General features: G+C 39.0%; 1 protein-coding gene across 7 annotated transcripts in view; it reads left to right on the top strand.

The window, feature by feature from the left end:
- Positions 1 to 13,744, top strand: part of MON2 (MON2 homolog, regulator of endosome-to-Golgi trafficking) — a 164,407-nt gene that overhangs the window by 88,931 nt on the left and 61,732 nt on the right. For all 7 annotated transcript variants that reach the window (XR_006274838.1, XM_043494107.1, XM_038396881.2 and 4 more), the window contains exons 15-22: positions 518 to 630; positions 1,891 to 1,995; positions 2,376 to 2,456; positions 2,542 to 2,615; positions 2,693 to 2,783; positions 4,246 to 4,347; positions 6,934 to 7,044; positions 11,135 to 11,310. Coding sequence is in view for 6 of the 7 variants with exons in the window: in XM_043494107.1 (XP_043350042.1) it covers positions 518 to 630; positions 1,891 to 1,995; positions 2,376 to 2,456; positions 2,542 to 2,615; positions 2,693 to 2,783; positions 4,246 to 4,347; positions 6,934 to 7,044; positions 11,135 to 11,310 (853 nt within the window). In the remaining variant the exon portion in view is untranslated. The remainder of the gene's footprint in view (positions 1 to 517; positions 631 to 1,890; positions 1,996 to 2,375; positions 2,457 to 2,541; positions 2,616 to 2,692; positions 2,784 to 4,245; positions 4,348 to 6,933; positions 7,045 to 11,134; positions 11,311 to 13,744) is intronic.

Here is a 13,744-nt window from a genome sequence, read left to right as displayed (position 1 = left end):
AAATGGAGCAAAATCCCTTTTTCTAATCTTTCTGTTTTAATAATTTAGGTAGTGTTCTTTGAATGGCTTTTGCACACTTCCACTCTTGTGATGTGCAAACAGTGCATTTGGACTGTCTAGGCAGCAGCATTGACATAGCCAAAGAGTGGGAATGTGCAGAGTTCATCTCAAACACTGGTTACTGGTAGGTAGCTTTTATTTATTTTTAACAATAGTTTAGGTACACATTTCTCAGGTAGAAGTGAGATTGTATGAGGTCCTTTTAAGTTGATGGTTTCCCTTTCAAAATGTGTGTGTTATGCTGTAAGTCATATACAATAATAAATGTAAATGAGAGACTATTTTTACCTATAAAATAGTGACATAATGAGACTGCTATAAATATAATCTTTGGGCTCAGTCCTGCAGAGTTCTCAATGGGACCACTCATGTGAGTAAAGTTACTACTTACGTGTTTGCAGCCAAGTTAGTAGAATATTTACTGCATTTTACATGAGGATTTTTCTTTGTTCTCTAGCTTATTCTATTCAGGGGCAGAATGTTCAGATGATCAGTCCCTCAAGTGAGTCTCATCAGCAAGTTGTAGCAGTAGGACAACCGCTAGCTCTCCAGCCGCAGGGAACAGTAATGGTAAAGTACAATTTCTAAGTAACTTTTTTCTGTTTAATTGCATCCTTTTTTTGTATCTGATTCTCTCTCAATCCCTTCCTTCCTATGTGATTTCTTACTACTACAATGAACTGAACCTACTCACTGTGACTAGCTGGAATGCTCTTGTGTATTTTCTTGTAGCAGAGATAATGGATAATTTTTTATTGTAATAAGAGGCCCATTTACTTAAAGTAGCCTCCTAATTTTTTCATAGTTGGGAGAACCTGTGGACATGAAAGATCTGTTATCATGTAAGAGGTGGCCACTGTGGCTCTTTATGCACTTGAATGACACATTATCATGTCTGGTTTCAGAGTAGCAGCCGTGTTAGTCTGTATTCGCAAAAAGAAAAGGAGTACTTGTGGCACCTTAGAGACTAACAAATTTATTTGAGCATAAGCTTTCATGAGCTACAGCTCACTTCATCGGATGCATTTGGTGGAAAATACAGTGTGCACACACACACACACACACGCACACACACACCCTTGAAACAATGGCTTTTATCATACACACTGTAAGGAGAGTGATCACTTAAGATGAGCCATCACCAGCAGCTGGGGGGGGGGGGGGGGAGGAAAAACTTTCATGGTGACAAGCAAGGTAGGCCATTTCCAGCAGTTAACAAGAACATCTGAGGAACAGTGGGGGGTGGGGGGGGAGAAATAACATGGGGAAATAGTTTTACTTTGTGTAATGACTCATCCATTCCCAGTCTCTATTCAAGCCTAAATTAATTGTATCCAGTTTGCAAATTAATTCCAATTCAGCAGTCTCTCGTTGGAGTCTGTTTTTGAAGTTTTTTTTGTTGAAGGATAGCCACCCTCAGGTCTGTAATCGAGTGATTATGACTAAGAATGTCTGTCAGTAATGGGTGCCCTTTGTCCTGCTCAACTATGGTTTAAAAATGGCTAACATAGACAGGGTCATATGATTGAACATCCTTTTTAAAAAAAATGTCGGACATCTGGAGAAACAGTGTCTAATTTCTTGAAATAAAACTGAAAATAATTTGACTCTGTTTTCACTGTCAAGCTATTCCCAACCTTTATTCAATTGGGAATTGGGGGACCAGTTGTTGAAAGCTGTTGAGTTACTTCCCTAGTATGGATGCATCACAAAAGTACAGGTTTTTAATTTAATATATCATTAAATATTTTTTAAGATTAGTGATTTTACTAGGAACACCGTTGATTTCTCATAGTACATAAGTATAACAATGTAACATGTTCTGTCTAGCTGACTTCAAAAAATATCCAGTGTATGAGGACATTACTTAACTTGGCTCACTGCCATGGAGCAGTTCTTGGTACATCATGGCAACTTGTCTTGGCTACTCTACAGGTATGGTGTAGGTAATGCATGTATTGCTTTTTGATTTGTTTCTTATTATAATTTGGGGTGGGTTATGATTTCTAAGATTTGAACACGGCAACATAAGCTTAGATTGTATTTTACTCATTATATGCTCTAATGTCCATAAAGAAGTGCTCTAGCACTGTCCTCTGAACTTAGTTTGTTGTTTCTGTCTGAGAGAACAGGTGCAGGCTGATTGTTCGCTAAAAGAGTAGAAGTGTTAGCTTCTTCTCACAAAGTCTTGAGGCTTTTTTCTCATGGGATTCAGAAAAATATTTAGAGATCAGATATCTCCAAAAATACAAATATAGTATTTTATATTCAGCTATCTGTATAATTCAGTTAGAAATTCATCCTTTATATTTCAGCATCTCGTATGGATTTTGGGTTTAAAGCCTGGCGTTGGAGGTGCCTTAAAACCCGGGAGAGCTGTAGAAGGACCCAGCACAGTAAGCATAATTGTTCATTCTGTAATATGATGATTGTGCAATACTTTCTCTTGCAATCTACAAAATACATTTCTCTGTCCCTTAGGTTCTAACTACAGCAGTTATGACTGATTTACCAGCTATAGCCACCATACTTTCAAGACTATTTGAAAGCTCACAGTAAGAGACATCTTCTTGTGATCTAAGTATTTGTTTGTATCAGCTGTGACAGTGTTTTGATAGCTGGTATTTTTCAGGTACCTTGATGACGTGTCTTTACATCATTTAATAAATGCCCTTTGTTCCTTGTCTCTGGAAGCCATGGAAATGGCCTATGGAAATAACAAGGTATAGAACACTTCGTTATTACTTTTCAGATATGTATTTGTAAGATAGGCATCAGACTCATGTTTGTTCTTAAGCTAGATCACTGTTTTTTAATATTGAAATAAGCTAGTGCTACATATGATATGAGCATAAAATTTAACACATTTTTAAGATAAGGAATTTTCTGGTTATTAATGATTGGCAGTGCTACTAAATCTTCTCTGAACACTTATGTAGTATTTTTATCACGTTTTCTAACATTAACTAAGCAATGTCGGGCATTTCCATTAATAATCAGGTTGTAGATGGATGAGTTTTTAATAGCTTTGTAGATTTCAGAAAGCTAGAATGTTTTGAATGACACGGTATGCTCTGGGATATATTAAAATCTTCCATTTCTACCAATATCTTCTAAAACGTTTTAAAACAAGTTTGACAGTTTTGGTTTACCAAAAAAAACACATCACTACGAGGGGGTTCCTGGGGAGAGAAGTGGAACAACTTTCTGAGCCCTCTACCCTCCAGAGATATTTAAGGAGCTTTAGGGGCGAGGATTTCCCTTGAGGAGTGTGGTATTGAGTGGTGTGTTGCTTGTTCTCTTGCTTTGGTGGTGGTGTCTTCAGGAGAGAAGTAAATAGAAAAATGATTAAATGCTTTTTGATTCATTATGTACTAAAATTATAAAACTAGGAGAGAGGACTTCAAAATGCAAAGAAAGGAAATTGAGTTAAAATAGTTTGAATTTAATATCAACTAAAAATGAGAACAAGGAACCTCACATTAAGGGGAAATAGTAAAGTACATCTGCAACATAATTATAATGTGGCAGCCATTTTACTATGTGGTGGAGCTGATTTTTTTTTTTTTTTAATAGTTGAGCATAAAATGCTACTGTTTTGTACACGGATCAAATGAATGGGAGATTGATCACATCTCTTAAGGAACTTACAATTTTGAACCTATAAAGTTTAGATCCTAAATCTAGGATAACAGTAATATGAGTTTTGCGAAATATTTAGATAAAATAATCTGTACTGTTGGCTTTTTATATATTTCTAACTTAAGTCTGTTATGGTGGAACAGAGATCCGATTCTTTTGTTAGTAAAGTGTGTTCAGATTTTCTGTTGGGAAGGATAGCATTAAAATATATTATTATGCCAGAGAGAGAGTGAGCTTTGGGAGGGATTTTAATACTCATGCTACTCAAGCAAACTCAGTGTAAAAAGGAAAAAATTGTTATCAAAAGGGAGTGTTTGTCTCTTTTCCTATCCTCTTATGGCTGGTAATAGCATAGAGTTGATTCATCTGTGGAAACCTCCCAGTCCCATTTAACTGCAGTGTGAGGTCTGTGACTTCCATAAGTTGTCAAATACAATTACTGTAATGAGTGGGGAAATCTTACCAGTAAATCAAAAGAAGGGGAATATTTCTAAAATTATACTAGGTACTTCTAATCATGTGTTTTAATTCCATTTTACTTAGGAACCATCTCTTTTTGCTGTTGCTAAGCTGTTGGAAACGGGACTGGTTAACATGCATAGGATTGAGATTCTGTGGAGACCTCTGACTGGTCACCTCCTAGAGGTAACTGATTTGTCTTGTCATAAATACTGCTATATATTGCTTTTAGTAAAATCTTGCTAATAGCTATCTTTCTGCAAGGACTTAACTAAAAAGGTAAAAAGAAGCATCAATATTCTAAATGTAACTTTTGATCAATCTTCTTAATTTTAGCTTGTCTGACTTCCTGTTTCTAGAATTGGTGTATATCTCATTTACCTTTAAAACTGTTATTGGAATTATTTGTTTGTTTTTTTCTCTACACTGTTAAATATCTGCCTTTATACATTTTAACTAAGATAAAGCAAAATGATTTTTAGTTTACCATTTTTATATACTACTTCCACCGCAGAGAAGTTAAGTTCTGGATTCATGTAGCCTATTGGGTAGTTAATGTTCTCAAAATGAAGTTGAGCACATTTCCCTGACATATTAAAGCAATAACCACTTTTCTGTTTGGCCCTCTTTAGCATAATCCCTGGGATTCAGCTCATCTCCAGAGCCTCTCATCTTCCTCTGTGAGGAAGAATGAGGGTACCTTAGTCTGCAAAGACTTAAGACAAAAGACCCTTTTTCCTAGGTCAGCTCAGCGCATCAGCCATCTCCTGGGTCTCTTACTCATGTTTTCTTCCAGCAGCTGATCTCTTACAGGCTCTTGCCCATGCAGGACAGCTTGACAACTTGAAATGAAATGACAAATTTCACTTATAAACGTTCTTTTAAAGTGATGCCTTAATCCTTATTTCCCTAAAATTGGGCCTCCAGAATGTTATGAGAAAGATGGATAACATACAGTGAACACCCTGCCAGACTTCCACTGAGGGGGAAAAAGTCCTTCCTGCTCCCCAAAACTGGCAATTTGGTCCAATTTCCCCCTCCACCCAGCATCTGCGAAACATAGTTGGAACTATACTTCAGTGGTATGTGGCAGGGAGAGCAGGAGCAATCCTAGCAGGATGGCTGCTGTGTGCCTGGGATGAGACCCGTGAATTTTCAGGGCTATCTGCTTTATATCCATGGACCATTTCTGTGGATGTGGAGCCCAGCTGGAAAGCTGTGGCGGACCCTCCACCTACCGGAGCAGGGGGAGCGCTGAGAGGAGCCCGGATGTATCCCTGCCCCCAGGCTCCCCGCACGGCCGAGGGCAAGTGGAGGGTCCGCGACTCCACGTGGGCTCCCCATAGCTGCCCACGCAGCTCTCCCCAACCAGGCTCCGTCTGGGGGAATGCCTAGGAGCCTCAGCCTGGCCCCCAGCTTAGAGCCCTGCAAATACACGGCTCCACAGATAGTTTTTGTGGATCGCGGATCAGATGCGGATACACATTTGTGTATCTCTGCCCAGCTCTACCTGGGATGTTTTATATATAGCTGGGGTAAAGAGCATGAGAGCCACCCTTCAAGCTTGGCTAGTGAGTGGTAGACACAGGTGGTGGAGACACTTCTCCCCACTATCACATCCCCTGAACAGTTGAGCCGGCCCTTCCCTTTCTCCATCTTCCCTTGACATAGGCATTGCCTATCCCTGACAATCTCATACAGCCCAGACCCCCCTGCAAAGGTGTTGGCGCAGCATTGTCTTTACAAATCACAAGCTCAAAACAGTTGTTTCTTCAGACTGTAACAGATATATCAAGTATGAAAGCATGGAGAACTGCTCATGGTATGTTTTCACAGCTTTGCAGAAGATGGTATGCATTTGTAATGTATTAATTTCTCTGAACTACAAATACCGATTAATGAAAATTTAGAATTGGGCAGTCTTGATGTGAGCTACATCAAGAAACAAAGGCAAGTCAGTTTTGAGAGGCCAGTGAAAATTTAGTCTCTCATTGATTTATGGCATTATACCTACCTTTTCTCAAGGGTTTGAAAGAAGAATGGAGTGTCGTCTTCACATTATATTTCCTAACATTTGTACAATAATTAATTTTATGGTTATTTAAATGTTTATTTCTATGTATGACAAACCAAACACAGACATACATACACACACGCTGGCTTTTGTCGGTTACTTCCATACTGTTACATTCAGGAATTTTTTTGCTGTACTAAAAAATAGATAGTGAACCTGGGTATTTGTTTCACATCAGCTCAAGGCCAAGTTAAATGAAAATGAGTTACAGGCATACCTTCTAGAGCAGAATTTGGTTCTTTGTGTCAAGCCATTTTTAAGCTGCCAATAACTAAATTAGAATTCATATGTATTGCCTTTTCACTTAATTTGTGAAACTATATTTTGTTGAACTGCCTTGATTTTCACGTTGTTTACTTCTGCCTCTCTCCCTATTGCTTCCTCTTGTTTCCTTATTCAGAAGGTAAGCTTTTCCTAAAGATATATTGTCCTTCATCATTATTAAACTTAGTCTTGTGTTTTGAGGCCCTTACCGCCTAATTGATTGACAGAAGCAGGCTGTATTGAGAAATATAGGAAAAAATAGTGAAATACAGAAGTTTCAGCTGTTTGTCTTATTCTTGTAAATTAATATTTGATTACCACCATTATTTTAAAAACACTACATAGTTTATATATCCAATATGAATTGTGAAAATTTACAAATCATCTTGATTTAAATGAATGTAGCTTTAAATAAGGCTGTGCTGTATCTTCAGGTCTGCCAGCATCCAAACTCCAGAATGAGAGAATGGGGTGCAGAAGCGTTAACCTCTCTCATTAAAGCAGGGCTGACATTTAACCATGACCCTCCATTATCACAAAATCAGGTAAAGTAAGTTTTTGTGAAATGATGCTTTCCTTTTCTGGAATTCATAATAAACATGAAATCAGAGTCTTCCCTAGAGGTAATTCAACAAACAGGTGGCATTCACAAAGCAGTTTTACTATTGAATTTATAAATACTGAAGATGGAACTTTGTGTGTTAGGTACAGAGATCATGCATTCTGATCAGCTACAGCCTCATTCCCTTCACACATGGAGAATAAAGAATGATGTTGCTAACTCACTGTGTTCATACAGTAGAACAAAATGTGGGCTACCCTCATGAGTACAAAACAGTTCTAAAATGGTTAGAGGAATATAGAAAATTTTAACAGAAGGCATAGGATTACAAGATACAATTTATACACCATAAGAATCTATCTTTATCCTGTCTCTCTATATAAAGCCATTATATATGAGAGAGAGTTAGTTAGCTGATTTTTTCCTACACATGCTTTGGCTTTTTCTCTTCAGCTGTTTTTTTAACTTTTTGTCTCCTATTAATTTTTCGGAATTTAATTTAAAAAAGAATATCCCTTTTCTGTTATCTTACTCTATCCCTATAATTTTTATTCTTTGGCAATATATATTTTTATTTTCTGACTTAAATTTTAGGTCTGTTTTTTAGAAGTGTAATAAAACTAGGTTCTTTCAAATACTACCTTTTATTTAATAAATTTTATTTCAATGCAGATTTCTTTTCCTACTGCTAATTTCATTCTGTTTATCCTTTGCATCTTTTAGGCAAGATTTTCTACTTAAATATGGCCGGTAGGCACTAATCAGTTTAGGAAACAGATTCTTAAAATGACTGACCAGCTGAGAAAAACCACCGTGGGGGAGAAAACTTTCAGCCAGCGGAAGTCTGGCAGAGCTAGTCTCATTCACCCTAACCTAGGGAAATTGCCAAAGGCAGGATGCAGCCATGTTATCTGGGTCCTTCACTGGTGTATGCTGGAGCTAGCACAGACCAGACCACAGAATCAGAGTGCTGCTAGACAGTGGTTGGATGTACTGAGGGAATCAAGTCCTTCACGTGGAGTCAGACCAGCAAGGCCTGAGATAAAAGTTCAGTGTTTTTTTGACAGAGGGCTAAGTTCTGATGAGACCTTCAATCTTCTGGTCGTTGGACATTTGACATCTGATATATCACCAGAACAATAGCAACTGTTAAAAGGAGAAATTTTAAGTTCACTCAATGTCTATTTTTCTAAAAATTAAAGTAATGAATATGTTGGGTATAGATGGCTATGACATAACAAATGAAACATGGAGGAACGTAAAAGTAATTGTTTTTTGTTTCAACTTGATATGGCCTGTTCCATTTAGGGTAAAATGTTTTGGAGATTTTTTTTTTTTTTTTAATATGTGGGGGGAGATAGTTTGAGAAATAAAAGCCTTTAGGACTTTGGCATGGAATGTCCCTTTCTGATCCTCTGCCCTTCTCTTTTAAGTCCTCCTTTCTCCTTCCCATTGCATTTGAAGTTGACTCAGTAGTCAATATTAACTACTACTAATCTGCATCACTTTCCTTTTCATTTGAAAAACTGCACTGTGGAAAAAACTGTTAATTATGATTTTGTGGTAAAAAATTAAAGATCTGTCAACCATGAAAAATTAATGAAATCCTGTATCATCTCATGCCTCTTAATATTATAATAATAATACTAAAAAAAAATAATGCTTAGCACTTTTATAAAGATTCATAAGCCCTGCACAAAATAATAGTTAATCTTCAAAACACTTCTGTGAAAGATTACAATTTAAAGATTCCATCCTCTCAGCATCCATTACATGATTACAAGATTAACTCTGGGAGTTACCAGGCAAAGAGTTATAGTGAGGTACATCAATCTCCACATGGAATTTTCCAATCCTGTAGTGCAAGTGGTACAGTCCACTGGTGTTATCAGCTGTCAGTTCCTTTTGGTGTAAAAGGATGAAAAATTTACTTATGCACTTTCATATCGGCAAAAATGTCTGACCTCAAAAGCAAAAACTCCAAACTTTGAAGAGAGGCAGGTGTGGTGGTCTATGTGGAAAATAACCGTTCTGTGAGAGAACTTCAAAGGACCAGAATTACAAAGTAACTAATTTTCCCTACTCTGAAGATACCATCATCACACTGACTGTTGAGGGGAGCAGTGGCTGACCCACTAACACAAGTAGAATTTGAATATACCACCTGTTCTGTGGGGTGTAAGGATGCATGTATAGAATAATAAAATCATAGAACTGGAAGGGACCTTCGAGGTCATCTAGTCCAGTCCCTGGCACTCAAGGCAGTACTAAGTATTATCTAGACCATCCCCGACAGATGTTTGTCCAACCTGCACTTAAAAATCCCCAATGTTGGAGATCCCACAACGTCCATAGGTAATTTATTCCAGTGCTTAACCACTCTGGAAGTTAGGAACTTTTTCCTAATGTCCAACCTAAACCACCCTTGCTGCATTTAAGCCCATTGCTTCTTGTCCTATTCTCAGAGGTTAAGAACAACATTTTTTCTCCCTCCTCCTTGTAACAACCTTTTATGTACTTCAAAACAGTTATCATGTCCCCTCTGTTTTCACTTCTTCAGACTAAACAAACCCAGTTTTTTCAGTCTTCCCTCATAGGTCATGTTTTCTAGACCTGTAATTATATTTGTTGCTCTTCTCTGGATTTTCTCCAGTTTGTCCACATCTTTCCTGAAATGTGGCTCCCAGAACTGGACACACTATTCCAGTTGACGCCTAATCAGCGGAGAGCAGAGTGGAAGAATTACTTCTCGTGTCTTGCTTACAATACTCCTGCTAATAGATCCCAGAATGATGTTGGCTTTTTTTGCAACAGCGTTACACTGTTTGACTCGTATTAATCTTGTGATTTTCTATGACCCTCGGATCCCTTTCCGCAGTACTGCTATCTAGGCAGTCGTTTCCCATTTTGTATGTGTGCAACTGATTGTTCCTTCCTAAGTGGAGTACTTTGCATTTGTCCTTACTGAATTTCATCCTATTTACTTCAGACCATTTCTCTAATTTGTCCAGATCATTTTGAATTTTAATCCTATCCTCCAAAGCACTTGCAACCCCTCCCAGCTTTGTATTGTCCACAAACTTTATAAGTGTACTCTCTATGCCATTATATAAATAATTGATGAAGATATTGAACAGGATCAGAACCAGAACTGATCCCTGCGGGACCCCAGTGTGTGAACCACTGCTGACTACTCTTTGGGAATGATTGAGTGCTTGCATGGAGGGATATTGTCCTCCAAGGATCCTTGGTTATGGAAGTTCCCAACCAGTTTCACACTGGCATGAAACTCATGAATGAGACTCTTGTGAAATTGTTGTCCAAGAAGCAAAATTACAAGGAATGTGATTTTTCTTAATCCCAGTTTAAAGCTGAGTAGTTAAGTGAGTCGCTCAGGGTCACACAATAAGTCATTGCACGAGCTTGAGTTAGAATGTAAGAGTTCCTGATTCTTGGCCATGAGATCCCAAAACGTGCCAAAGCCCAAGTGTTTGATACTATGTGAAACAAAGACCCAAAAAGGAGGGATAGATGGTATAAAGGTTGAAAGAATCTGGAAATAAATTTTCGGCTGTATCTTCAATTTAATAATCTAGCACGTCTTCACAGTTATCAAGATGACAATTCCATTTATACTGCACAAAGTTTCTGTGTGGCTGAAATACATTTGGGTCTAAAAGAGTAACCGTCATAATGGTGAATAGTTGAGAGAGATGCATCTTGGTCAATCTCTTTGTTCATGTTTGGTGTTTATTTTTAAATAATACTTTGCAATCTTTTAATATACTCTTACATTTCCAGAGTTTAAACTTCACCTGCAAGATTTAAAAGTATCTCCAAATTTGTTGGGGAATATAATACCTTCAGGAGGGAGGGGAAAAAACCTATACCTTTAAAATGATTTTCAAAAGTGCCTAAAGAAGTTGGGTCCCCAGCCTCCTACTGATGGCTTTTAGGCATTTTTGAAAATCCCACTTTAAAAAAATGCAGATTTGTACTGGGTGGTTTCATAAGGATGCATTATAATCTGTTTAGTTATTACTTCCCTTGCTGTTTTCTCTATTTATTTCTAGAGGCTGCAGTTGCTTTTGTTAAATCCATTGAAGGAACTGTCAAACATTATTCATCCTGATATCAGGCTCAAACAACTGGAGTGTGTATTACAAATTTTGCAGAGTCAAGGTGACAGTCTGGGACCTGGCTGGCCATTAGTCCTTGGTGTCATGGGAGCAATCAGAAGTGATCAAGGGTAAGTGGTTGATATAAATCTGATATAGATAAGAAGAGCAGAGAACTCACCATTTACGAATATTCATAATTTTTCTTAGTTATTTCTATGTTCTAAATGGCTGGACTCCACAGAAAAGAAGTTTTGCCTAAAGGCACAGATTGTCAGCTTTCTACTGAATTAATCTTTCAAAAGACTGGAAAAAATTCACTTGAAAATCTGAAGATCTGTACTGATAATGCCATTAGTATATATGTTATGGAAAGGTTGGGGCTTTGAAAGATGTGTTTGTTAGAGAGGGACTTATGCAGGGTATTTTACTCTTTTATATTACTGTGGAATTAAATACATTTTGATAATAATGGTGAATTTTGACAGTAAAAATACTGATGAATGACAAGAGTAACTTCACAGATAAATTTTACATTAAACCTGGCAGATTATTAGAGGCAAAATAAACCCATGGCATGCTTTTGTTTGAAATATTTTAGGAGAGCAATTCCCACAAAATAACTAAGTGATTCACAAGAGAAATTTGGAGGCTTTTTCCGCTAGCTTATGAAAATACATGCAACAATAAAGAAAAAGGCCTGAGGTGATTTCCGTTCCTAAGTATCTTCATTACAGATGTCCTTCCTTTTATTCTCCTAATCAAGATAGAACTTACTTTATAATATCCCTGCTCTGTATATGCACCCTGTTGGAAGATTAGAAATATTAGCAACTAAACTCAGAAAATGTTTAATGGTTTCTCCCTCTGGGCCATAGAGCAATCGCTACATAGTGTTGATCTTAATTTATTTTAATAATCTCTGTTTAGAAGCCTAAAAAACAAGCAGAGAGGGCAAGAAATAAGCCACACTTTTTTGATACAGAGAAGTTAAGTCAGGTGCTTATTTATTCTTTCTGATAGCGCAAGAGGCTAAAAATTTAAAATTATTAAAAAGAAAAGCTCTTACTGAATGCATAATTTAATATGCAGAACTCCATTTCTTCACAATATCATTCAGATCAAGAACTTAATAGTAATAGAAAAATATTAGATGTTTAGTTATTCTCATTATTCTTATAAGATAAACTACATAGGAGAAAATATTTGCACCAGTCTCCCTCCCCCCTGGTACCGCTCATCAGGCAGTCACCGATCCTCTCCTCACTGGTTGCTGACCAGTGTCAGTCAGCAGACTCAGGCCTCGACAGCTCTGCCCTGGTCAACAGAAGGGCAATGGTTGGACTTGGACCAGGAGTTCAGCACCTCTCCAAGGAGGGATGATTCACCACCGAGCTGCAAAGCCGGCGCGGCATCTGCAGAGACGGCATGGCAGCAGGGAAAGTGGCCCGCTCAATGGCCATACTGGAACCCGTGGGGCGTGTCCGTGATGCTGGTCCCATATTCCCACCATCCTCCCTGGTGGACTTGGACAAACCGCCCCCAGTACTGCCATCAGTGGAGTCGGGATACGGTACCGAATCTGACATGGAGGCAGTGCATCGAACTGCAGCACCTAAGGAGCCATTCCCAGAGAAGGAAGCAGAACCCGCTCCTCTCCTAGCAGTGCACTTGTTGTCGTCGTTGTCGTCTCTGGACAAAACAGCAGCGGGTCCCTCCCAAACAGGTAGGCGACCCCCGCCCTCCCATGGGCTGGGTCATGCTGCCTGTCCACCCAAAGGTCCTTAAGATTGCCAGATCACTGTGGCAGACCCCATCTTCAATTCTGCCTGCTTCTAAGAAGGCAGAAAAGAAGTATTACCTCCCTGTGAAAGGGTTTGAATATCTGTATATGCACTCTCCAGCGGCATCACTGATCATGTCTGCCATTAATGAAACGGACAGGCAGGGCCAAGTCAGTGGCACGCCAAAAAACAGACTCCAAGAGACTGGACAAAGCCCTGGCTGGGGTGATTTAGGTGGTGTTGGCCCTCCTTTGAGCTGGGGGCTGGACTAGGTGACCACCTGAGGTCTCTTCCAACCCTAATCTTCTATGGACTTACTTTGCAGAAAGATTTATTTGGCAAGCCTGCAATTTTGGATGTCTAACCACTAGACCCTGTTAGGCAGGTACAATTTTAACCTGTGGGACTCCCTTAACAAATTCAAGGAGGCTCTCCCACAGGACCAAGCTCAGGAGTTCACCGCTTTAGTGGATGAAGGCACAGTGGTGGCAAAGGGGGCCTGGGATGCTACTGACTCAGTGGCCAGGCTGGTCACTTCTGTGTTGGCTATGAGGTGCAGTTCCTAATTGCAGTCCTCTGGGTTATCCCAGGAGATGCAGGCCACTATACAGGACCTCCCCTTTGAGGGGGATGGGCTCTTCTCTAAGCTCAAGGACTTGAGACTCCATGGCCTTGAAGACTCCCATGCCACCCTCCTCTCCTTGGGCCTTCATACTCCTTAGCAATCCAGGAAGCAGTTCTGCCCTCCGCCTCCACAGTCTAGGTCCTCAGAGACTCCCCA

Source organism: Dermochelys coriacea, chromosome 1, assembly GCF_009764565.3.
Source record: "Dermochelys coriacea isolate rDerCor1 chromosome 1, rDerCor1.pri.v4, whole genome shotgun sequence".
NCBI classification, from domain to species: Eukaryota; Metazoa; Chordata; order Testudines; family Dermochelyidae; genus Dermochelys; species Dermochelys coriacea.
Note: the sequence above shows the minus strand (reverse complement) of the source record. Positions and strands in the feature narration are given on the sequence as shown.